General features: G+C 43.8%; 1 protein-coding gene across 1 annotated transcript in view; it reads right to left on the minus strand.

Annotated features, from left to right (window-relative positions):
* Dner (delta/notch like EGF repeat containing) overlaps nt 1–23,372 on the minus strand; it is a 190,073-nt gene extending 166,701 nt beyond the window's left edge. The window contains exons 1-4 of the mRNA XM_028789582.1: nt 23,241–23,372; nt 10,915–11,253; nt 8,633–8,727; nt 6,227–6,393 (exon numbers count right to left, since the gene is read on the minus strand). Coding sequence (XP_028645415.1) covers nt 6,227–6,393; nt 8,633–8,727; nt 10,915–11,253; nt 23,241–23,372 — 733 coding nt within the window. The remainder of the gene's footprint in view (nt 1–6,226; nt 6,394–8,632; nt 8,728–10,914; nt 11,254–23,240) is intronic.
* Nucleotides 23,373–26,598: the final 3,226 nt, after the last annotated feature.

The raw sequence follows: 26,598 nt of genomic DNA on the forward strand, positions 1-26,598 counted from the left end.
GCCCAGAAACTGGGCTGCAAAGAGATGATTAGAAAATTACTTACCCGGTTGAAATTTTCACTGACAGAACCTAAAGAGTTTTGGGAAGTTAGCTGGCCAGAGCCCCAAGGGTTGTCTTTAAGTTATAGTAGTGGCAAATGCCTTTACCCCCCAGCACTCAGGAGGCAAGGGCAGGTGGACCTCTGTGAGTTCAAGGCCAGCCTGGTCTTAGGCCAGGCACAGCTATAAAGCAAGGACCTGGCTCAAAAAAAGAAAAAAAGAAAAAAATGAAAATACTCTTTAAAATATAATAATAATTCTTTAGTATTTATTTTTCCAAATTAATCTATATATAAATCCTATTATCTTTACCTTTTAAAATAAAAGGCTGAGGAAGAGGGAAAGAAAATTAGGCAGAATGGAGAGGCAGAGAAAGGAAAAACTGATAATTTAAAAGAAAAACCTTGTGTTTGTTTCATGGAGCCAAGAAAATCCCCAACTTGATCCCTGGGTCCAGATTCAGAAGTATCTGCAGTTTGTTCTCAGAAATTCTGACACAGAGGCTCAACCACTGCAGAAGCCTCTTAGCGCCTCAGGAGGTGACTTCACACAGACTCACACAGGCTTTACTCTACCCTAGCAGATGTCTTGGTTAGCGTCATTTTTAAGTGTCTTAAAGAATCCCTGGGGCATTTTAAAAGATTTTCTTTCAGATCTATCAAGTCCACCTAGCCGAGGGGGCTGCTTCCTGAAACTATCTTGGAAGGTGAGAGAATACCTCCTTTTATGTTTGACCCCTGCCCCAATGCCACCACAGCACGGCCCTGGAGCCCCAGCCTGCCAGCTGCAGCATGTTGCATGTCTGAGGTGGGACCGTACAGTCTGCTGAGTTCATCACCACAGTCAGCACGGGTGCCAACAAATAAGAATATTAATCAAATATTAACCAAATGCTGGTAGGTTGTGACAGGACTTGGGAAAACATGAAGTCCTAGGCTAAGTCTTTGTTTGCATATCAATAGTCAATCATGGAAAGAATACTTCTAAGCCTAAGTGCTGATAACATTGAAGTGTGGTTTTGGTTTAAAAACAACTTTAATACCTCACAGCCACCTTCTACTGAGATGAGCATGGGAAAGAATTGACCTAAATTATGCATGGGGCAGGGACAATTTTGTACTCCCTTTGTTTTTCATCTTTAATAACTATTTTTAGATTATTTATTTAATTTATTTACTTAGGTTTTTTGTTTGTTTGTTTTTGTTGTTGTTTTGTGACAAGGTTTCTCTGTGTAGCCCTGGCTTTTGGTCTTTAATAACTATTATTTTTTAGATTTGTTTGTTTATTCATTTACTTTTTGTGTGTGTATGAGAAGGTTTCTCTGTGTAGCCCTGGCTGTCCTGGAGCTGGCTCTATAAACCAGGCTGCCCTCAAACTCATAGAGTTTCACCTGCCTCAACCTGCTGGGATTAAAGGCGTTCATCACTACCACCCCTGCTATTACTTTTTATTTTGACATGTCCAAATTTGGGATTTTCCTGCCTACTTCTATCGTAGGAGCTTTATCCAACCCCAGTTGTAAAATGACCACAAAAAGACAGCGTTTTTGTATTTTCAGTTTTAAATCTTGAGTTTTTCATCTAAAGAAGATGTTAATGAGTCTACCTTTCTAACCTTTCCCCAACTGTCCTACCCCGATTTCTGGAGGAAGAAACCTTAAATGACAAAATGTAGCATTCCCATAAGAATGATCAAAAGTTTCTTTCTTTTCTTTTTTTCTTTTCTTCTTCGAATTTGATCCTCTAAAATTCTCGTAATGTAATAAAGAAAAAAAAGAGGGCATTTAAATGTCACAGAGGTGGGTTATGAAAGTCTACGAAGAATTCTTAAGATTGACATTTTGCAGCTGAATGTCTCCTCCGTGTGGCATTTGCTGAGGGAATCGCTGATGTGCATCTGAATTTTTCAAGGCAGGGGACTACCCGATGACCATGCTGGACTGCGAGGGGCAATGATGTGGACTCTCCTCTCTAGACATCCACAGTCCTAGTAGCACAGAGGACCGACACAGCAAGCACAGTCGGGAGGGGAACAAAGATCATTCATTCCCCAGCTGTGGGATGCCAGCTGCCAGTGCAGCTGTCGGAGGGAAAGGGAGTCAAATGATGCTGATACAGATGTGGTAGTGGAGAGTGGGAAGACCAGGAGGAGCCAGAGCTGGGAGAAATCCACAGTACACCATAAGTGACCTGGAGCCAGTGAGCATGTGGGAAGAGTGAATAGAAATCCAAGCACAGATTTGGATGCCCCTAGGCTAGGGATGTGGTAGATTGTATGTGAGGCCTAGTGTGTGTGAGGCCTTCGGCTCCACCTGCTTTATTGCATACACTGAGTGTGGTAGTACACAACATGCTTGTAATCTCAGGGTGTGAGTGATGGAGACTGGAGGATCGGGGGTTCAAGGTCATCCTGGTGGGTGTGGTCATATACACTTCCCAATGCTGGCCAGTCACCCTAGCCTAAAATCTTGGAAACCTGTCTCAAAATACAAGGTGGATGGTGCAGGAGTAACTAAATCTGAAGTTGACCTCTGCTTTCCAATGCACACATGCACAGACATGCACACACAAACACACATACACACACACAAACACACACATACACATATACACAAACACACACATACACACACAAAAAGACATACACATATACACACATACACATGTACCCACACATATACATAAACAAACACACACATATACACACACATACACACAAACACACACATACACACACATACACACAAACACACACACAACCACACAAAGCATACATATATATACACACATATATACCCACACATATATATAAACACACATGTACAAATAAACATAATGACAATAAACACGATAATAAAAGAGTTAATAGAGAATGTTTGGGGGGGATATTTGGTTTTGTTTTTTAGAATCGATGGAGATTTTTTTAGAACACATGGAGAGAAAATTCTTTGGGTAGTCATTTTCTTTATGAAAGACACCAAAGAAGGTGGGTTTTCTTGTTTTGCTGTTGTATTCTGAGAGGAGCTGTAAATGGGGTAGATGACTTTAGCGTCTAAGGCACAGAGGAGCTAGAGGATGGTTATCCAGCTGGGGCTGAGTTGGGCTGTGACTGAGAAGAGCTACGTTTTGCCACAGGAAAGGAGAGAGGATGCTGTAAGAGAGGAGGAAGCCTGGGGAAGCGATTCTGTAGGGTTTCCCCCTAAGGAAACAGTGAATCCATTCCTTCCACCACACCCTAACAGAGCTCACACCCCTGGAAGGCTAGTTTGGTCCTTACCCCCATCACTCCCATCCGTCACTCCCATGTCACCAAGCAACTTAAATTAAACATAAACACCTTATTCAAGACCAGCAAGCCACTGTGTGTCATGGGGACTAAGACAGGAGGAAACTTGAGTCTGGACGAACAAATCACAGGGCAACTGAATCACTGGCGAGCTAACGAGCACTCTTCCTGCTCCCTGCAGAGCCGGCAGCTCTAAGCAAAGGTTACCGACTTGTTTACCCTCCAAACGTTGCATAGAGCCAATTACATATTTGGAAAAGACATGTTTGGGGGAAACAGAAGGGATAATCAAGCAGAGGGCAGCAGCATCAGATTTTGGTGACAATTCAGAGATGGTGACGGAAGAAGCAAAGCAAGAAGAGCCTACACTTAGGACACCCACATCATCGCTTCTTCACACGGGATAGTATAAATATTAATGAGCCAGTGGTGATAAAGAAAAACTGTAAAAAAAAAATTAAAAAAAAAAAAACCATTAAATGTGGGAATGGTGATGTAGTCCCATAGGGCAGCATTATGTGCAATCCTCTGAGCGGAGCATCAGGCTCGTGGCAAGAAACGGAGCAGCAGTGCAGGACGAGGAGTTGACCACTGCACTATGAAGAAATGATGGGCGTTTGATGACATAGAGATAGTCACCTTGACTGTGTAAGCCGGCTGACCTGAGTTTCACCTCAAAACCCAAGCAAAAGGATGGGAGGACCCAGGTGTGGTGCCTCACCTCTTTAATCCCAACATTCAGGAGACAGTGGCAGGCAGATCTCTGCGAGTTCAAGGCCGACCTGGGCTATATATCATTCGAGGCCATCCAGGGATACCTAGTGAGATTCTGTCTCAATAAAATAAATAAATAAACAACAACAACAAAAACAGAAGTGGAAGACTGGCTAGACAAGACTCTTGGGCCCCCATGTATGTGTCTTGGTGTATGGGCACCTACATAAATCATATATATGTACGTTTATATCTTCACCCATATTTACAACAATAATAGTGTATTATCACAGGTATCCTGTCAATATTTACAATTTTATGTTTTAAGTATCAATTATAAATAAATAACCTATCTTTAATCCATAATACATCATCTTAAACTATACCTTCAATCAATGAACTCAGAATATATAAATCTGAGTCTGCCCCCAAAGACATAGATAGGACACCCGCACACAGAACGTGTGTAGAAGTAATATGTTTGGCCATCAGTCCAGTATGTGGGATCTATTGGATGTGGAGGAAAGAGGAAAGAGTGGAGTCCTGAGAGTACCCCAGGCTTCTTTCTAGAAAGAAACAGAAAGCTAACACACAACTGTACAGGCTAAAATTCTGCTTATCAGTACCGACGTTTCCTTCCACCTGCTTGAGGACTGTTCTCACTCCCAAATGCAGACCATTGTTCTCCTCTCAAAGCAGTCTTTTGCTTCATCATGGTGTTAGCAACATGAGCTCAGACTGCATATGAGTTCAAATCCCTCCCTTCTAACCCCCACCCCCACTCGCAGCATCCTCGCCTACAGAAATATTACAAAAAGACAAGAGATGCTAGCTAATATTTCAAATGTATGTCTTCTAATAATACCAATGACATTTTAAAGTGTGGTGACACTTGGTGGGTTTTCTTGAAATACTATACATAGTTCTCTGTCACAGAAGGGCAATTAAGTCACTAAAGGATAAAACTTAAGACCACTATAAAAGAAAGTGATTTAGGGTCAGTGAGATGGCTTGGTCAGGAAGGTCACTTGCTGACAAGTCTTGACAACCTGAGTTGGACCCACAAGGTATAAAAAGAGAATCTACTTCTGGTTGTCCTCCAACCTTTAGATGTTCCATGCCTACATCCACACACCCACACAATCAAATACATGATAGATAGATGATAGATAGATAGATACATAGATAGAACAAAGATAGATAGATGAATAAATAAATAATAAAATAAAATTATTTGTCAACACACCAATTATTTTCTTCTTGATAAATTGTTACAAAAGATACAGAATTAATTAATAGTTCCCTGGAATGAGCTGGGAAATAAAATTCAGATTTGTATCTTGATGAGTACATCAGCACTCAAATTCTGTTTATCCAGAACGTGTCTTGATAAGTCAACCTTAGTCTGAAATTCAATGCCCCTCCCTCTTTGACTAGCCATTTCCGTTCCTCTGTTGCTGGACCTTGTTCCCATCCAATGAATGTCCTGATCCTCACATCTGAATTGCCAAAGCTTGAGAAACAATGTCCTCATGAGAACAAGGTGACTCAAAGGTAGACTGCAATAGATACTTTTAAAGGTACACATTTCCTCTTGGCCTTTGACCTTCACCATCAAATCTGCTTCAAGCTAGTGTCTTGGAGAATAAGGTTCAACACTACCTTCTGTTCATTGTGTAAAGTAGTGTAGCGCAGAAAATAAAATAGAGAAGCCACCTTGGAATAATCCCTAATATCTGTAACATTACAATTTCATATACATATTATCATGGACCCTTCCCAACCCCTTCTGAGACAACTGTGGCCTGACGCCATCCTCCAGGAGAGGACAGTTGGACCCAAGAAGGTACTAACAGCAGGAGCAGGAAGCTTGGGTGCTGTGCTGAGTGAGTTCTAAACTTGAACTTGTGTCTCCACACTGAAACTACAAAACAGAATACACTGTTATGAAGTTCCCAGTATTGCCAGTCTAGCACCTATGCTCCGTCCTCATAAGGTCGCACTGGAAATGCTAGTGTTAACAGTACATTCTGATTATCATTCAAACCATTTTGAAGTGGAGGACATACAGTCACTGTCTAGAATTCACACCATATCTTCCAGACAGAATCTCTATGCACCATATCTAAACACCAAACCAGGCTCGGGCTGAGTCAGACATAGAGTGGGTAAGGTTTCTCTAACTCACCAATGAAGTGGTTGGGTCCCAAGGTCAGCATCTCCTCTAGTAGGACAAGGCCCCCTGGAGCCTGGAGAGGTGTCACACTTCGTCCATCTATGAGGGAGCACTGTTGAAAGCCTGTGGCTGTGACCTTCCACAGCAAGATCAGCAAAGCAGTGGCATCCTGCCGGATCCTAAAAACAAGAATCACACCTCAATGCAAAGCCGCTCTCGCTAAGATTCGTCTTAGAACCAATTCAGCAGATTTGAGATGAAAATACAGACCGCCTGTATTTTCCCAGCTAGTTCTGATGAACAACTAGAACAACATGCTGTTGTCCAGACATCAGCACAAAAGCATCAGGAAAGGAAAGACATGGTTAAAAAAGCAAGCGCCCACCTTGTACACACTTATTGCAAACGTCTATCTTCCACTTGTTCAAAGTCTACCACAAAGTGACTAGTCCGTACCCCATCATTTGGTAACGATAATCAATAATGAAGAACAGAATGAGCTCTTTTAGAAATCAATGTAAAAAGAACCTTGCTTACATGTATGACAGATGCACACTGCAATCAAACCCATCCTCTGATCTACGCCATCAAAGTAAACAAAGTGTGTCATGTCCCCATGTTTCTGGTCTCCCTATCTCCTCCCAGCTTGCAGGATAAGATCCAGAGAATAGTATGTCATCTAATAGTATGCCAGTGAACTCTTGTCAGCTCCCTCTCGGCTGCAGACCCAGGCCTGCATCCCTGCCACCTAGTGCTGCAGCGCCAAAAGGCTATCTGCACCTCTTCCTGGGTTTTTGCCTGGCCACCGAGTGTCATGTGCTCCTTCTCCCCATGGAAATTGTACCCCTAGCCTTTGCTACACCTACCACACCAGCACACGACGCCAGCAGTTGCTCATCCTCCTTGTATTCTAGGGGATCAGTTCCCACCTCCCTCGCTCAGCAGATCCCACACAGCTGTCCCTCCCCCCCCAGAACCAGCTCCCCAGTTGCAGCACAGGGATCAATCACATCTTAATAAATGACTGAATTCATGAATACATGAAGATACAATATAAGGGATAGGTAACACCCACATATCAGTTTGGGGTGCCCCTAGATCATGTGCCATTCCCATCTTGCTCAGCCTAGGTCATCCTGTGGTTTCTGTCCACAGGATGCCTGCTACCCATGAGAGGTCCAGAGAATGTCATGACTGTTGAGAAGGAAGAAAAGAAAGACACTGAATGGGGTAGGCAAGTAGGACTGCCGAGAAAGGTTATAAAGGCGGATAACCTGAGCAACACAAGAAGGAGCGGAAGGATGCTGCTGCAAGAGCAGACACAGAAGCTACTTACTAAAATAGTGATGAACCAGGATGTGTTTACCTCCAGCCAGCTCCCAGCCTTGCCACTGTGGAAGATACTCTGAAACACTTAACATGGGGTTCCCCCTGCTGGTGAAGCGGGGAGTGACCTCCTACTACACCTCTCCCTGTGGGGACATTCTTCCAAGACCTTCAGTGCCTATCTAAGCTGTCCAGTAGAGGCGACCTCACAGCTGAGGGAGAGGAGGGGCATAGGGAACACATGCAGAGTCGGTTTCATAAAATGCCTCTGCTAGACATTGTTAGAAAACTCACTGTTGGGAATGCCAGGCAAAGTTGTTCAGTGCCCATGGGATGAGTGGACAGTGTGCCAGTGCATATATCACTGAGAGAGCCAATGCACAGAACGAGCTGGTCAAAGCTGCATATCCCCTGGGCTACTGACAGTGGGGGCTAGAGTAGGAAGGGTGACAGTTAACGGAACCAAAGAAGGGCAGGTGCATGCATCAGTGTATCTGAAACATTCTAGGGCTGGCTCCTTCCAGCTCCTAGCTGTGGGCCTCTGGTCAGATGCCATCTTCCCTGGGTCTATGTAAATCATGCATATGCGTGGCAGGTGGCTCTGCAGCCAACTCTGTTTTCCTTTGCCTCTTTTCTATCTTCCAGGAGAGAATGGCTAGTCTGTCTGTCACTCAACAGCTTAAATTTAGAACAAAACACTTTTCCTACACTGCTTGCTTTGAAAGGGAAAGTTGTAATGTGTAGGTTTTTGTTTTAATTTGGAGTAAATCACACAAACGCATTTAATGGTCCACTAAAACTTTTAGATGGAAAAGTCACCTGGGAGATGAGGTGGCAGACTCCAATTCTTTTCTAATGCGTCAGGGTTTCTCCTGTCGGGTCTGACTTAGCCAGTGATTTCCCACAGCTGACCAGTCCTCCCACCATGATTCTCCTTACTCTTGTTTTTTGAGTGCCAGAGACTGGGTTCCTGCATGGGATTCATTCAAAATTCCCACTGGATTGGCCAGTGACACACCAGATGCATGGTGGACACCTCCAACATACTGCACAGAGTCAATCATAACAGGTGTGAATGAAGAAAGCTCTTACTTTACAGAGGTGTTCTGGGGCACTTCAAAAGACACTAGGCGGCCACCCGCAGAGTTGTTGGAACTGGCATTCCCACAGGCAACATCAGGGACCACCTGGAAGAGAGAAGACCCATTACCCGGATGGAACCACAGTACAATATAATAACATAAGGTAAAATCCACAAGCCTTGTCCCTTTTACTTTGCCCAGTGATAACACTGTCGCCTGACCATAAAGGGGACAATTAGAACCTTAGAGACAGGAAAGAAAAGAAAATCAATGCCATTTGATTTTATGGCATGCAGCTTTTCAGAGAGCTGTCTGCAAACGGGCAGGGTTGTTAACTGATGCTTCAGTGAAGACTTGCTGCCTTCTTCATTTGACCGTTAGTCATTGGCTCCTGTTCTGTGCTGATCCTAAGGGCACTAACCAATTAAAGAACAGAGGTGAAAGCACTAGCTAAGGACTAGCAGAAACTTTCTTGCCTAGAAGCAGCAGCCTCCATAGCTCCAAAGACACGGGGCCTTTGCTGTCAGTGGGGCTCTGTGTTGAGGGTGTCAGGAACACACAAGCCCTGCCTAGGAACGGTGGGGTTTGGAGAAGTTGCCCTTCTCTTCCTTACACTCTTTCTTCCAGTGCTGGGAACTGATTCCAGGGTGTTACATAAGCAAGTTCTCTACTACTGAGCTACATTCCCCTAACCTAGAACTTGAGGTTTTGGTTATTGTAGGGTTTTTTTTTTTTTCAGTTAGTTTTTGTTTTAGGGGTTTGGTTTGGTTTTGAAGAGTCTTACTATATTGCCCAGGCTGGCCACAAACTGACAAGTACTGTTGAATGGTCAACTAAATATAAAACATGTATTTTAGCCCCTTTAAAAGCCCCAGGGAACATCAAAGTAGAAGGGGTGGAAAAAATGTAAGAGCCAGAGGACAGAGTGAAGGGAACGCTGACCTTCAGGCATGACACCGTGTTTGCACTCTTAAACTCACACTTGCTGTGATGACCTATAACCATCTGCACAGCATCAGGCCCATCAGCATCCTATCATGGGCTGGGCAGAGGCTCACGGGGTCCCATCCATCCGAAGATTTACACACAACTAACGATTGAAGGGAGAGGGTGGGACGCTTTCATCAGTGGTGTAACCATACGGCACCCATACTCCATACTCCTATGAACCAGCTCTCACACATTCTCTTGCAGACAACCATGATGAAAATGACCGCTTCACACACAAAAGAAGACATAAAAGCAGACAGGAGGTAGCTGGGATGGTGAGGGGGATTATAGGTGGAGCCAAGAGAGTCTAATGGGGTAAATATGAGCAAAATACATATGCAGATATATAAAGATGTCATAATAAACTCATTATCATCTATAATTAGTATATGCTAATTGCACATACTATATATACTATGTATCTATCATATATACAATATATATAACATATAGCTATCTAGTACATACTGTATATACTAGCATATAGCTATTAGCAAATGTTAATTATAGATAAAAATTGAAATTTTTAAATTCTTTTAATTAAAATTAAATTTTTAAAAAAAAATCTGAATTTAATTGCAAGATGTGATGGTATAAGCCTGGAATCCCAGCACCTGGGATGCTGAGGAGGACCACACAAGTCTAAGGCTAGTCTAGGCCATAGAGTGAGTTCCAGGCCAGACTGTACTATATCTTAAGACCCCTAGAGAAGCAGGGGCCAAAAGTTTGTAAGAGCCAGAGCCAGAGAGGATCAGAGTGAAACAGTATTGTCTAAGACATGACAGGACCACCACACTCATACATTCATGGTAATTGGATCAACAATGCATGGACCCGCCATATGCATACACATCCTTGTGTGGCCCCACACACAGTGAACTAGCCCCCCAATTCCAAATTAATGCACAGAAATATATGTGGTGATTATTCCAGGAAATAATCCAATTCACTTTTTTATTTTTGTTGAATCTTTTTCTTCCCCCTCAGAAAATCATTGTACGATCTGGACTTGGTGGGCAGGGGAGGGCATATACGCATAACAAGTTAGAGGTAAACCTGAGTGACCTAGACCTTGTCCACGCTAGAGTACTTTCGGGGCATCTGGAAAGTTCTGGGTTCAATCCTCAGTGCTGAAAAAAAGTCATGTATACAAGTAAAGACAGATGTAAGGTTACATACGTGGTTTGCTCAGTGACTAACTTAAAGGCCTTCTATTTTTATTGCTTGTATTAAAATTGCTGGAATTGTTTTGACATTTCTGGTTTCTCCTGTGAAAAAATACATTCCATACAATATTCTTACCTCTACTTGATCCCATTTCATTTCTACAACTTTCTGGCCTGTTTTTGGCTGCCAGGTTGGCAGGGTCACGGTTGCCTGAGAGCGGGGCAGGATTATGTCAGGCTCCTGGGTGGCGGGGACAGGCTGAAGCTGTCTGGGTGCCATGGACTCTGTCCAGCCAGAGGTTGGAATACTGGGAAGTGGTTGTTCACAATTAAGACCTTCATAGCCATCATTACAAATGCAGAGGTAGCTGTCGCTGCTGCTGCTGCTGCTGCTGCTGCTGCTGCTGCTGCTGCTGCTGCTGCTGCTGCAGTTACCATGGTGACAAGGGTTGCTGGCACAAGGATCTGCAACAAACTAAAAAGAGACCGTAAATGGGTCAATTATTCCCTTACAAGGAGTATGGTGTTACTGATAGGAAATTAGTTGCCTGTTACAGCCCTGCTCTCTTAACACAGTTGCTGGAGAGCACATAATCCTTTGCTCCCCTACCCCCACCATCCCAGCGGGACACTCATTCCAGATAGCAAGAGAAACATGATAACAAACAGCCTACCCCAAGCCTTATCCCCAGACCACACGGATTTCAGGAACACCTCATTGACTAGAACTTTTTAGACAAAAAGTTTAAAGTAAGACTCTTTAGAAAGACTTTGTCATAAGCGGCTGGTCATGACAAATGCCTTAGGGGATCTAAATTGGTTCACATCATGAACCTTTGCAAGATTTCTGAATGAAAAATGGCTGTCCAATTTTTGGCTTGCCTGCATCTTACAACTTCCTATCTGATCCTGTGACCAGATCTTTAAGATAGTGTTACTGAAGTAATGGTTTCCAGAGCCATCTGCTCCTATGATAATCTGGCTGGAAGAGAGAGCCGTGGTAACTTCAGCAGAGTTTTGTGAGATGTTTGGTCCCATCACTCTGCAGGGACATCACAGAGAAACAGTGTCTCAGTGGATAGGAAGGATGAAGAGGCAGTTCTATGTATCTCAGATTCCTTTGCTGCTGACCTCAGAAGGGCTGTTTGTTGGTCCTTGGGAGAACACAACAGATCAGTGGCACAGGACCACCTCCTCCTCTAGAGTTGACACCAGAGTTGGGACTCAAGCTCTGTGCCATTCAGTTACAATTTGTTCCCATGATAAAGAAAAATTCAATCACAACAGCTACACCCCAGCTTCTCAGAGCTGACTGCAGAATAGAATTTGCTACAGAATCAACAGCATAGAAAAGGGACTCTCCATTCCCTTGCTCAAATGTGTTTGCACAACAAGCCTATGTGGCCAGAATTCTGCATGGTAAAATGGCTACCCTTATGCTAATTATACTCATCAAACAGTTTCCAACAGACTCCTTCAGGGGTGGAAGAGGACTGGGGACTGAATCAAACGAAGCTCTGTACACTATCACTCAGAATCTCTGAGTCAATGCATTAGCCTCCAAAGAGAATATTAAGACAGTCAATAATAAGTTTTCATAAATCTATTATAAGCACAGGCTAAACCCTATTCGCCATTCCAAGACGGCGAAGCCCTCCCTAATCCATTCCCTTCCTATCTTTGGAGGTTTCTCCTTCCCACCCTTCCTTATCCCTTCCTTGTAGACCTCAGGTCACTGGGCAGTGTGAAGCCTCCCACCTCAGGGCCATGCCACGTGCTGGTATACTGCCTGGAGTCTCTTCTGCAGACTCAGCAATGGCTCCCTACTCCACTGTATTCAGTGTTCTCCCTAGGGAAAGAGTCTTTCCTCACTGTGAAATCTAAAAGAATCCTTTCTCTCTGTCCCACAAAAAAAAAAAAAAAAAAAAAATTGTGAGCTCCATGAATGAGGGACTTTCAAGTGCCCTATTTATTGCTCTATTTCCACATCAAGAGAGATGGCGAGGTTTTTTGAAAGCATTGAAAGAAATAAATATGGATGGATTGATTGATATTTGGACAGCATATGATGGGGGAGGGGGTTAGGAGCTGTATCTTTAGTCAAAATGTTGGCTCATTTCCGGTCTATTTTTAGGACGGACCAGTGGAGGGAGTGTCACCTCAAGAATTAGTTGACAGGAGGAAGGAAGAATTTAATTAGCTAGAACAAAGGGGACAATTACAACCATGTTTCTGAAATCAACGTTTAAATCATCCAAGGTTGACCTTGTAGCAAAGTAAAAATTGAATTCATGAACCAAAAGAGGCAGAACTCTATTTAAATCAGAAAGGATCGATACTGAAATTAATTCCAGAAGCTGAAGCAGCCATCAAGCAGCATGAAAGAATTGGTGGCATTGAGGTGAGACTGCCGTTCTAGGGACAGAGAGGCTCTGGTTCCTCAGCTCCAACATCACAGCCCACTGCTAGGACATCTCACACTCAGAGGAGCCAAAGGTCCTTCAAGGGACATCAGACACAGCACTCAATACCCTCCAAAGAACCTTCTGGTGAATGTGCCTACCTTCTATGGCACGAAGCTACCAGATGTGTGGTCATTGGGTATGATGCCCACCACACCCCTCAAATGATACCCACAGAACTCCAGTGTAGCTGCCTCATCCTTACAACCTACAGCCCTGAATCTGTGGAAGGGTTGAGGAGGAGAGTCGCTGTAGCCACTAGCAAATACCAGCACAATACCACACCTGCTGCCCAGCCGGGAATGATCTCTGTACTTTATCTCCACAGATGTGATGTCAAATTCTCATGTCCTTTGAACCAAGCAAAGGATAAGTGTTCCATTTCTTGAGATAACAAAAATTAATAGGAATTAAGTGTATATCACGAATGCCACCTCACCTGTGTTGTTTCTGTGCATCTGTGTCTGTCCATGTGTGCATGTCCATATGCTCATACCTGTTCATGTGTATCCACATGTGCATGTGTGGGAACATGGGGGGGCAAAGGTCAACGTCAGGCATCCATCCCTCGTTACTGTCCACTTCATGCTTTGAAATAAACTCTCCCAATGATCCTATGAGCTTACCAGTTTTGGCTCTACTAGCTAGCTAGAAATCTCCAATGATCCATCCATTTGTACCACCTCAGTGCTGGGGTCACATACACAAGTCACCCCATACAGCTTGAGGAGCTGGGATTCAAACTCAGATTATTTTGCTGGTGTGGCCAGTACTTTTCCCACTGAGCCATCTCCTGAGCCCTCAAATGTGTGTTTGGAAAATAGGCATAGTAAGAGGACCTCTCAGTGGCTATTGATTGAGGGCTTACTGTGTGGCTGGAACTGCCCCATGCCTGGCAATCAATGTTAAAAGCTCTAACAACCATCAAATCTGCCCTGTGGACTAACCTAGAACAGAGGACAAGCCCCACCTGCCATGCACTGTGTACGGCCACTAAGTCTCTAAGATGGGCACATTTGTTATTTTAGAACTGATGTTTGTTGGCACTAAAGAAATGATTAATTCAGAATAGAGAATGGATTCTTGCCAGCCTATATGTTCTGCCTCCAGCTCTTTATCTATCCCTTCCCTCCCTCCATCATCTCCAGACACAGACCGTGATATCTCCAGCCTTCCAGGTACTCCCCTGCCTCAGAACATGGAAAGCCTTAATTCTGGCAGCTGCTTTATGCTTCCTGTGAGCCTTTGCTCAATACTGTCTTCTGATGAGGATGTTCCCATGTACCCTTGTTGGTACAGTCCCCATCCCTTGTCAGTGACTCCTCCTCCCCCACTTTATTTTCCCTGAAATGTCCATGGCACCTCCTACCATGTTTTTAAAAAATAAATAAATAAATAAAAATAAAATAAACAGTATTACTTTCTGTCTTCTTCTATTATATTGTAAGCCTGTGAGTTCAGGTTCTTTTCGTGTCTGTTTTTTTTCACTTGAATGTCCTCAGCCCCAGTGCCTGGCACCCAGCAGCTGCTAAGAGGCCAAGTAGAGAACATGGAGTGAAAGAAGCTGCTTTGGGGTGCATGGCATGTAAAATGGAAAATACTAGAAGCCTTAAGTAGTCCTGTATCCGCATTTGTAGAAGAGCTAAATAACATTCAATCTACTATAAAAGCAGGTAGTCTACCATCCTGGACCCACGCAGAGTGAGCTAGTATAGTATGCAGCCACTGCCTGGGAAGGCAGGAAAGAAGGGGGTGCTTCGTTGCACCCTTTCAGTGCTGGAGTCACAGGCACAAGCCATCCAGTACAGCTGGAGGGCTTGGGATCCAAACTGGGATTATTTTGCTAGCATGGCAAATATCTCAACTTAAAAATGAAGCACGTCTCTGTCCTCAGAGGCCAGCTGAGGAGGTGAGATTGGAAGGATCATGCAGTCCGGAAATGCTCAGAAAGTCTACACCTGCCAGCTAAGATGGGACCACAGCAAACATAGCTCTGGCTCCCCAAGTTTGGAGCTTTGGGAGGCTGAGAAAGAGTGTCAGAAAAAACCTGGATTCTACTTTGCTGTGTGAGTGACCTAGGGCACAGAAAGAAAGGTCCTAGGCTCAGCATGCCCAGAATGGCAGGAAGAGGGGGGCCTAGCATCTTTTGCTTCCTAGTGTGTGTCTGTGTTGCCCATAGGAATGGCTTTGAACAGAGATGGCATCCCCATGCTGAGAGACAGACAAACAATGAAGCCAGGGTCCAAATGTCACAACATTTTTGTCTTGAAAAGGAATTCTTCCCTCTTCCTTCCTCCTTCCTCCTTCCTCCGTCTTCCTTCCTCTGTCTTCCTTCTTCCTTCTTTCTTCTTCCTTCTTCTTACTTCCTTCTTCCTTCAGTAAAGGTCTCAACTATATTCTAACACTGAGTCCACAAGTGTTTCCCACTGGGAGTAAAGGAGAACAAATTCATACTTCTGTACCAGGAAAACTCAGTCAATCACTTTGCTGGACCAAGAGGTACAAATTTCACTAAAATACACAGCCCCATACTTAGATTTTTTTTTTATTTCTGTATTAAGAACCCTCAATCCACACAGTAATGATTCCAAAATCAACCTGGGCAGTTGATCCCTGCAGTTCTTCACTGGCTTTCTAATTCTTGCCTGTGAGGTGAACCCCATTTGTAAGTAAGCTAAAGGACACTGGAAGTCAAATTCAAACTCACGACCAGGACAGAAAGTCATTAAATATGAGCTCTGATGTGTCTAATTGTTTGCCTGCTTCTTGCCCCATGTTTCTGGAACATGAGGCCTTTGGAAACCATCTTGAATTCTCTCAGTCTCTCACTCTAGTCTGGTCAACATGTAAAGAGTCTTTCTGGTGTATCATTAAAACTTGTTCAGCTGCAGACAGAAGAGGAATTGAATGTAGCTGGAAGCTTTCTCCAAAACCTGACCTAGCCTCTGGCCCTTGTTTCTATTTATAGCCACATCCTCGGGGACAATCCCCAACTACACAGTGCCAGTGACATTCCAGCTTCAAACAGAATGCTTTCCTTCTTTCTGTCACTCAAGATACCATTATTTCACTCAGAATCTTGACACACTGCTCCAGTGCATGCGTTTCCATTTTATCAGAGGCACCAACCATGCCAAAAAACCTCCTTTTCCAAAAATCACAATCCCATCAACCCAGGAAGCATGTCAACTCTTGCCTCCCAGACTGCTTAGGAAGAGATGCTTGCAAGCAAACTGCCAGTTAACTTGCCTGTGATCATCTCAAGGCTGCTGAGAAGTTTTCTTTTAAAGTCCATACCCACCCTTGGGAAGACTCCTTAACCTGATCAAGAGTATCCAAAAAACAGCTCCCAGCAAGCACGATTTTTATTAATACAATGTTGAAAGGCTCCTCTCTGAAGCTGAGAACAAAGCAGACATGTTGACTGTGGCTGAGACAGTGAGCACTATACAAAAAGCTCAAGCCAGTACAGAGAGGCAAAACTAAAGAGCCGGGGTGTGACCGAAGAGGGGTGGTCATTCACAGACTGTACAATTATGCATACAGATAAATTATTAGATTGTGGGACCTCAGAAAGTTTGCTGGATGCAAGGTGAAGATTTTAAAAACAATAAACAGGGCTGATGAGAGGGCTGGAGGGGAAAGGCACTCATTGTACAACAGGAGTTCTGTCCCCAGAACCAACAATGAAGGAATGAGAAAACTAATTCCTGAAAGTTCTCCACCCATGTGCTGTGACAAACACACACCCGCACTCATGTGCACACACATCATTCAAACATACACAGTCATAATTAATAATAGATACTTACATACATTTGAGACGTGTTTTCACTGTGTAGCCCTGGCCTGACTATGTAGACCATGCTGGCCTGGAAGTCACAGAGCTCCACCTGCCTCTGCCTCCGAGAGTGCTGGGTTTAAAGGCATGTGTTACTACACCCACCTCCAGACGCCTCTTTTGGTCAGAGTTCTAAAGCAGGTCAAAATGTAGCCATCATAATTAATTAAAAGCACTAAACAAGCTTCTATTTGAAGAAGAAAAAGTCTAAGCCTCAAAGCAAAATTCTATGGTTAACAAAGTACGAAGCCAAGATTCTCACTGTGCTGGGCACTGGTTTGGAGGCTGGAGGACAATAGCATTTCTGAGTGAATGAGAAGGAAGAAGCACAAAGTGTTATATAGCTGCTCACAGTGGCACTTGCCCTCAACTTTCTAGTAGGTTAACATAAGCTAACGTTGTATTATACTAGCCATAAAGTTATTTTACATTTATTGTGTGTGGTGGGGAGGGGGACATCCATGCACGTGTGTGGAGGTTAAGGGATAGCCTTCAGGAGTTGGTTCTCTTCTTATACCATGTGAGACCCAAGGATCAGACTCAGGTCATCACAGTTTGTGGCAAATGTATTCATCCCCTGAGCTACCTTACGGGCCACTATTGTATTGTAAATTGCAATGATTAATACACAAATAGGGACGGGCCCCAAACAAATGCACATAGTTCAATGTGTGTTATCAAACAGGTCTCTATGTAAGCACTGCCAGAGCCAAGGGAAAAGATAACTTGCCCCAGTATACCCATATCAAAATGCTATGTGACCATGAAAAAGAATTGTGTAATCATTTGAATAGATTCATTACACACAGGATTATTCTATTTATGGAAAAGACACAAATAGAAAAACTAAGCAATAGCAGCTCTTATATGTATAACAGTGATCGCCTTGGGAGGACAGGGGAAATGAGGACCAAGAAAGGACTCAGAGAAACTGAAAAGCATGCATAAATTGAGGAAGATGCTAGTTAGCGGACCATCTTGGAAAGGGTTTTTTTTTAATATTTATATACTTATTTTAAGTATGTGAGTACACTGTAGCTGTCTTCAGAAACAACAGAAGAGGGCATTGGATCCCATTATAGATGGTTGTGAGACACTATGTGGTTGCTGGGAATTGAACTCAGGACCTCTGGAAGAGCAGTCAGTGCTCTTAACTGCTGAGCCATCTCTCCAGCCCCTAGAAAAGGCTTTTAAGCCATGAAGTGACAAGTGTGCTGTATGCCTGGCTGGTGTGAACATTTTGGGGCATGCAAATTTTCTTCTGCTCTCTTTTCAGCATCTCTAACTAGAAATGGAAATGACTGCTCTAATTTGTAAACCCAACTGCTCCCAGGGGTTGGACCTGAATGGTGGCTCTGGAGACAAACTGCAAGTCCCTATGTTGTCTAACCTCGTTTGCCTGGAGATGAGCCTTCTATGTGCTGCAGGCCTCATACAGGCAGCTTCACTAGGCAAAGAACTAAGAAGGAATCAGAAATATCAAGCCATAAGGAAGCAAGCCCCGATCTCCAGCAGCAGCTACTGATTTTTAAGTCAGTAAGAGCTAGAGATGCCCAATTGCATATATGTTCAGGTGGATGTCAGGGAAGAAACCTGCTCGCCAACAACATCTGCTCGTGAGTGTGTGTGTGTGTGTGTGTGTGTGTGTGTGTGTGTACACTGACAGGGGCACTTTAAATTTAAAGTCAGAAGAAACAAAGAAAATTTAGTACAATTATATTAAAATAGGGCTAAGAATAGAAGAGCTCATCTAAAAAAGTCCTACCAACTTAAAAAAATAGCCATGTGCGATAGATGCAGGAAGCATGGATGCACACTCCTATCTCCAACAGAGAGAGTGTGCAGGCTAAGAGTCAAGGCAGGGAGTGGAAGGATGAGGCAGAAAGACACCTTGACTTTGCAGACCTGTGAACACAGGATGGCGCTACACAGAGGCTGAAGAGAAAATGTTCCACCTGCACATCAGGGTTTTCTTCTGAGGCACAGAGAGGTTGGCCCTGCCACTACAAGCTAAGGCTCACACCAGTAGAGATGGCACCTGTTAAAGAGTCTTGAACTGTCAGGGTGGGGGATACCTATGACGGACCCCACCCATTCAGAGAAGGAGAGAGGAAGGGGGAAAGGGTGTGCGACGGGGTGACCAGGAGGGGGAGTAGTGTAAAATAAATAAGTAAAAAAATTTAAATAAATAAAGCATATCTGCAGAAGTATGCAGCAGATGCACGAGGTTTCGTAAGATAATCTACAGCAATGATCATCCAAATCACCTCTTTTAAAAAGCAAATAGTTAGCACTTATAATTAAGGCATAAAATTAGAAGGTTAGAAAATCCCACTGGGAACATCGTCAATAAAGCTCTACCATATGGAATCAAAGGCTTCCCAGTAAACTCATCCCCGAGCCAGAGAGCATCTTGTGAATTGCTTTTAACATGCTGATGGCACCAATCTCATTCCCTAACGCCTGGGAGCTGAACCTCTAAAACCTATTAGTGAACAAAGATTACAGGTACTATGACTTGCCTTGACTCTGAAAAAAATATGGACCTCCAGGAGATAAAACCCTGTTGATGGAAATTTTCACTGTTTGACACGTCTATGATAAAAGGTTGACTGATGGTCAAATCCATCTTGGTTTTAAAACCAAGATGTTTTTAAAATCAAATCAAGTAAAAGATGCTTTGATACAGAGGTGAGTTTGAAAAGGGGGTAGGGGGTGAAAGAGAACCTCAAATTTCAAAACAAGAGAGTTCACAACCAGAAAGTCACCGAAGAAGGCATTGCACTAACCACAAGACTAACAGACTAAGAAATGTGGGCTGGGATTTGAGCGGGAGATGTCACACAGAGATGGGAAATATAACTGTCAGCATAGACATGAAGGTATGCAACGACATAAAACATCACAAGGCCTCCCCAGCTGCTTAGAAAAGAGAAATGGAAGTAAGTAAATCTGTAAGCCAGCCTAGAGAAAAGACAGAAAATCGAACATTCTTCCCAACATCTTCAGAAGAATGAGTATCTCGTGGGTTACCAAATTCTCCCTTTCGATTGTCCCATGTGTCCATCGACCTTTCCTTGATGCTAGAAGTCAAGAAATTAAGATAAAAATCTGCTAGAAGTGATAAGGTGACAGTTCACACAGCTTGGGACACAGGAAAATCACACACATGCATTCGCACACACCAACACTTACAGTGAGCTCAGAATATAAGACTAAGAGTCACACAAGGAAGGAGACTACAACTCGACCTAATACCAGTGTGTGGAACCGTGGACTATGGGTCAACAGAACCCTTCCTCTACTACAAAGAAAAAACAAAACCTCTCGCACTTTCAGGTAGAATACTTGTGCTTAGAGCCTATCTGAAAAGTTTGTGATTGCCCTCCTTACTTCCTTTGATGAACTGACTTGCTTAATTGTCCTGGTTCCTTTAATGAGATGACTTAAAGCAAGGAATATTAATAGCTAAGGTTTCCAAATGCTCACATTATGCCTGGCGCCGTTTTCCATGCCTTCCCTGTATGCGCCCATTTAATCCTCCCTGCAGCCCAGTGAGGCAGATACCATTGTCTGTGTATTATAGCTGAGGCGTTCAGACTGAGTGGAGTAAGTAACCATGGCTCCTCTGCTGGCAACGTGACAAGAATTCTAATCAAGGCCAAACAATACAATTCCACCCAAAATCCCACTTGCTATCTAGTTTTCTAATTTGTCAAGTTGTTCCAAAATTCATACAAGACATGAAAGGTAATTTGACAAATAGAGACAGACGCCTCATCCCTACAGCATATGGATAAGGTTAAGGGATAGCTATACTGTGTGACAATGGGGAAGTCCAACTGAACAGACTCAGCAGAGGAGAAGGCATGGAATTTACATCTACTGAAATAGACATAAGAAGATATTAAAATGAGCATGGGACAGGGCCTGGATAACTGGCTCTGAGGTTAAGAGCACTTGCTGATTTTCCAGATTCAGCTCCTTGCACCTTGCATCTACAGCTCACAACCATCCAACTCCAGTCCCAAGGGATCCACACCCTCTTGTGGCCTATAGGGGCCCCAGGCAAACACACAAGGCACAGACGCACGTGCAGCAAAACACTCACATACATAAGATTTAATAAAAACACTAATTAAAAGATAGCAAGGGACTGAGAAATGTTTTGGTTAGTGGTATATATAACTTCCCATCCCTGTGGACGACATAAAGCTCTTGTTCATCCAGAGAACACTAGAGAACATGGGGACATCCCTGGTAGGGCAATGGCCAGGAATTATGTGAATGTTCAGGGGCTGTACAGAACGGGTCCCGCCCCTCCCTGGCTGCTGTGCTCTGAAGAGCTGGCCCTGTTTCTTTCTCACCGGCAGCAGCACTACAGGCCCTGTGGGCCCTGCGCAGCACAGTGGAGCTGACCCTCGTGGCGGGGGGGCACAGGAGAGCCAGCCTGGAGGGTGAGAACCTAGGAGACCTGACTCTGCCATTTGTCTGCCATGAGGTGGCACGGGTGCGTGGTGATGCCCTCCTCTCTACCACCATCTGTGCCGTCTGGCCCTGAGGGCATGAGAGGAAGAGCTAGCCCCTTCACTGGCTGTAGTACTCAGGAGAACAGGCCCTGTACCTTGCCTGGGCCACACAGTGGAGCTGGCCTTGATGGCGAGGCACAGGTGAGCCAGCCTCCAAGGTTGTGAGAACCAGCGAGCTGGCCCAGTCCCTCTCAGGCTGGAGCACAAGGTGAGCCATGCACCTTGAACAGGCAGTGCAGCGGAGCTGGCTCCCGAGGTGTGAGGGCGGGTGCGATGCCCTGAGGGCATGAGAACAAGAAAGCTGATGCTATCTCCTGCTGATGGTGGCACTGGATGGCCTAGCCAGAGTAGTGCTGGAAAACTCACTCTGGTGGTGCAGATACGGGAGAGCCAGCGCCCCGGAACAGCTCAGCTACCACCCAGGCCCAGATCCAGGACTCTGAACTGGCCCACCCCAAAGTCTACATCATCTGCTAATGGTTGGGACACATGAAAGGGTCAGTCCTGTTGATCCAAAGCTGCAAGATCCCCATGACACAGGGCAACTACAGGATACCCGGGAGGAGTCCTGGTAAGGCTCCAATATTGATGGTGTCACCAGAAACCAGAGACTTTGAACCAAACCAATGACTCATTGCAGTGAACATTTACAAGAAGTGTGGACAGAGGGGTACACTGTGGGACACACTGTGACACACTACAGCTTCCACGATGAAGTGTTTTCTATGCTTTCGTGTGTGTGTGTGTGTGTGTGTCTGTGTGTGTGTCTGTGTCTGTGTGTGTGTCTGTGTGTGTGTCTGTGTGTGTGTGTGTGTGTCTGTGTGTGTGTGTCTGTGTGTGTGTCTGTGTGTGTGTGTGTGTTTTATTGGGGGGGGTAGGATCCAAGAGTGAAGGGCAGATAAGAGGGGACAGGGAGATGAGCAGGACTGGGGTTTGTGATGTGAAATTCACAAAGAACCAAGAAAAACTTAATTCAAAAAAAAAGCAAATACTCCATGAAGGTTGAAATCAGATGATCACCTGAGAAACTGCCCAGCATCTAAGACAAACAAACTTCCCATAAATATGCAATCTGGGCCACTTCATGAAATGAGGATATATTTTTTTCTTCTTTCAAACAGCTACAAAGTAGCTTGGAGATAAGTTGTTGGGATGGAGCTGTTTAATAATTAAAATTATCAGTAATAATTTAGCCTGAAGTGTTTAGGGGGGAAGTTACTACAATACTAAGAACTCTAAAACAGAAGTTTCAGGAATCTCTAGTTTACATAAAAATTATTGTTGTCATACAATATAGTCTTAAACCCTCATAAAAATGTATCCATGAAGGTGATTCCAAAGCAGATTGAGTAAGAGAGTAACACCTACTCTGAGTGCCAGCCACACATCCCATGAGCCACAGGCCCAAATGAAGTAAGATGGAAATAGAAGAAAACCCAGAGAGCAAGCACTCCCTCCTTCATCCCACGCTCTCCCTCTCCTTATGCCCCTCCTCCTCCCCTTCTTAATACTGGTATCTTAATATTGGACTCCCTGGCATCTAGAACCATTAGAAATAAATTATTATTCTATGAAGTATTCAGACCATGACAGCTTCCTCACCATAGCCTGTCACTTTCTGATCTCTCACCACTCTCGGGTTCTGGGAGTCCACCAAACACGGTGTGGCTATCTCAGCTATCTGTTGAAATCTACAGAGAATGGCTGTGGAGTCCAGCATAGCTTGGACCAAGTCCCAGCACAATGGGTCATACAACCTCATCCTTGACTATAATAACCACTCAACTCCCCAGATTCCCTATGTGAAATGAGGATGGTACTGTCTGTGAGGTTCTGTTAAGGGGACTCTGGAACTCACGTTCAGAATTCAATACAGTGGAGGGCTCTGGCTGCTTAGTCACGTTATCAAATGACAGGGTTAATAGAACCCAAGCTACATCTATGTTTGAGGATCAGACTTTCCCAGCATTCCCGATGAATTGAGAAACCTTGATGGAATCTATCCCCAGCACTGATAGGAAAGCATCTGACAGAGCTGGTTACAATCAGCAGGGAGTCCTCTTTGATCAAGGAGAAGAGTTCTAGGTACAAAATATCAGCTGACATCCGACTTGGACAGTGCTAGCTATTTACAGGAATGCCCGCTGAGAAAGCTGTCTCTCTGAAGGTTATGGTAGATCCAGAACTGAGTGAAACATTCTAGATCTGTTGCCCTTTGTCCTTTGCCAGAATGGCCAGGTTATAGATGCCCCAAACCCTTCATTCCAGTTTAACCTTGACCAATATCTGGCATACCAAGTCCTTACCTCTGGACCTTGTAAATATCTATCTATGAAGGACTCTGGTCATTGATTTTCATTGTCCTACCTATGGCCCTATGGAGGTGGAAATAGATGCATTAATAAGAAATCTTAAAGTGACCTACACAGTCATACTATATCTTACAAAACAAGAACTTACTCCAATATATCAGAATAATTTTAGACTAAAATGCGGTGTTTTTATATTCAAAGCCAATGTGACTTACTAAAAAGAGACAATGGCCTAGCTCTATTTAAAATCCAATCACATTTGTGATCATTAAAACATTTGCATTGCAAAACATCTACCACAAGATACAGTTATCAGCATCTCTGATGCCGCCAATTCTTCAGGGAAGATTTTCATCCAACAAAGCCATTTGGAAAAATCTAATTTTGCTGAATACAATGTAGATTAATTACTGGCTCATTCTATAAATATCACATCTAAAAACAGAATGTTTGCTGGTAAAGACATAAAATCCAAACAGTATGACCACTCACTACCCTAGCATTTTCAGTGGCTTGGCAATCAGGGCCCGCTATTACAGAAAGCAAAATCAAACATTCCAGGATATAACTACAGCATTCACCTGAATTACAGTCACATCAAATTCAACTTATGAGCTATGACACAATCTATGCATTGTCTAGAAAATGAAACTGGCGATGGAAACTCTCATATCCTGGGTGAGTGTTCTGTAGAGATGCTACAACTGTGGCAAACATGATTTTTTGGTCTAAATATAAGCCTGGCAGGCAGGTTAGACCAGCTGTATTTTAGAGGTGAGAAATCCAAGCAGTGGCACTAACACATACTACAGAAGCAACAACCAAGATGATTTACGAGAACCGCCCTTACTCAGAGAGTGCCTCATCTTCTAGATGATAGGGAACTTGGTAGGGGAAGTTTTTCCTCAAAATTCTTTTAGGTCGTAGAAGGACATTTCTGGTCAGTTGAGTCTGAGCACACATCCAGTGACAAGGGACACCACCTATTATTCATTCTGAGACTCCTTAGTCTTGTTTCAGCCTGAGATCCCTAGTTGCACGTGCTAGCACTAATGAATAGGCCCTGCTCCACCGATGAAGCCAGTCAGGAGAAAAGTAAGAATAGTTTTGTGTTCAGTGCTGCAAGGAATTCGACTTTTGTACCTGAAGATGAGAATCTGGAAGCTCAAGACACAACGGAAAACCCAAAAAAACCAACTTAACGGATCCTAAGAATCTCTGAAGCTACTGAGTTCCCAGAAATCCATGCTCAGGGAGCATGAGGACATCTCCCTGCCCTTTTTGATTGTCAGTCATAATGTCCTAAGCCAGGGTGGGAATTCTACAGATCCTAAAGACTGGATTGCAGTCTTTCTAAGCTACAGCAGGGTTGTCTCTAGGCTATAAGACAAGAAAAGATCAAAGAGTCCAAACTTGGGGACCTTGGTTTCCTGTATTGTCTTGTTTGGTGGCTGAACAGTGAGTCTGGAATGCAAGAGATCCTAGGTTCCAGGCACAGCACTATAGATCCGAAATGAGGTATGAGGGCAGGAAGTTGGCTAAGCCAGGCCAGCAAGGCAGCTAGCCTACAATTCCAGCACAGGCTGAGAGTGGATTTCTGGAGGCAGACTGGCTAAGCTGAACTGTCTCATCTAGGTTCAAAGTGAAAGACTCTGTCTCAATATAGAAGGTGGAGAGGGATCAAGGAAGACTCCTAGTGTCAGCCTTGTTGGGTCTCTTTATGCATGCATACACATGTGAATGTGTACACAGGCACGCACGCACGCACGCACGCACGCACATGAACAAGAAATAAGGAAGGGGAAATAATGAGGAACAAAGGGAGAGAGTTCCTGCCTTCTTCCTAGGCAGCTGGGGAAATCAAACGGACAGAGCACTATTATCCAAAGCAGTTATCTGAAGTTGCAGTTACCTCGAATTTCCATGATACAGTCACTTGAAGTCTAACATCCTCGATGGCTGCTTAAGACTTTGTTAAGATTGGAAACTAATCTACCAAGACATCATCTTCTCAGCTCAGCAGTAACAGGGAGAGCTGAGGACTTCTTGGGATAAAGGGAACACTTTTCTTTGGAGGTGTGGCTGCTGATAGGGTTGCCCATGGTCCAGTGGGTGGTCCCACATCTATGTGCATAGAACCAACACTAATTTGACTCAGTACATTATCACAAAACAGAGGACATGACATTGAGAGAAGGATGTGCTAAGATGCTCTAGGGAAAATGGGAAAGAGAGGTGGGGTTGCTTATCAAAATGTACTATACACATGTATAAATTCTGGGTTGGGAGGAAATCGGGACAGGGGATAGCATCTGAAATGTAAATAAAACATCCAATAAAAAATTAATTTCAAAAAAATGTAACCCCCCCAAAATGTATTTTCAATACCACAAATAGTTATATTATTTCAACAAACTCAGATCTCTGGTAAATATGTCTCATGAATAACTGTGTGTCCCACCTTTCTTCCTTTGTCCTCAAAAACACTGCCAGTGAAAGGATACAAACTAATAGCTTTCATAGCACCAGAAGGTGCAATGTAACCTTCCAGGGAAGAAATGTCATCAACACTCAACTGGGATACCTGTGAGCTACAGTAATGACCAGTGTATCATGGGATACCTGTAATCTACAGTAATGACCAGTGTATCATGGGATACCTGTGAGCTACAGTAA

Source organism: Grammomys surdaster, unplaced genomic scaffold, assembly GCF_004785775.1.
Source record: "Grammomys surdaster isolate TR1022 unplaced genomic scaffold, NIH_TR_1.0 125846, whole genome shotgun sequence".
Classification (NCBI taxonomy): Eukaryota; Metazoa; Chordata; class Mammalia; order Rodentia; family Muridae; genus Grammomys; species Grammomys surdaster.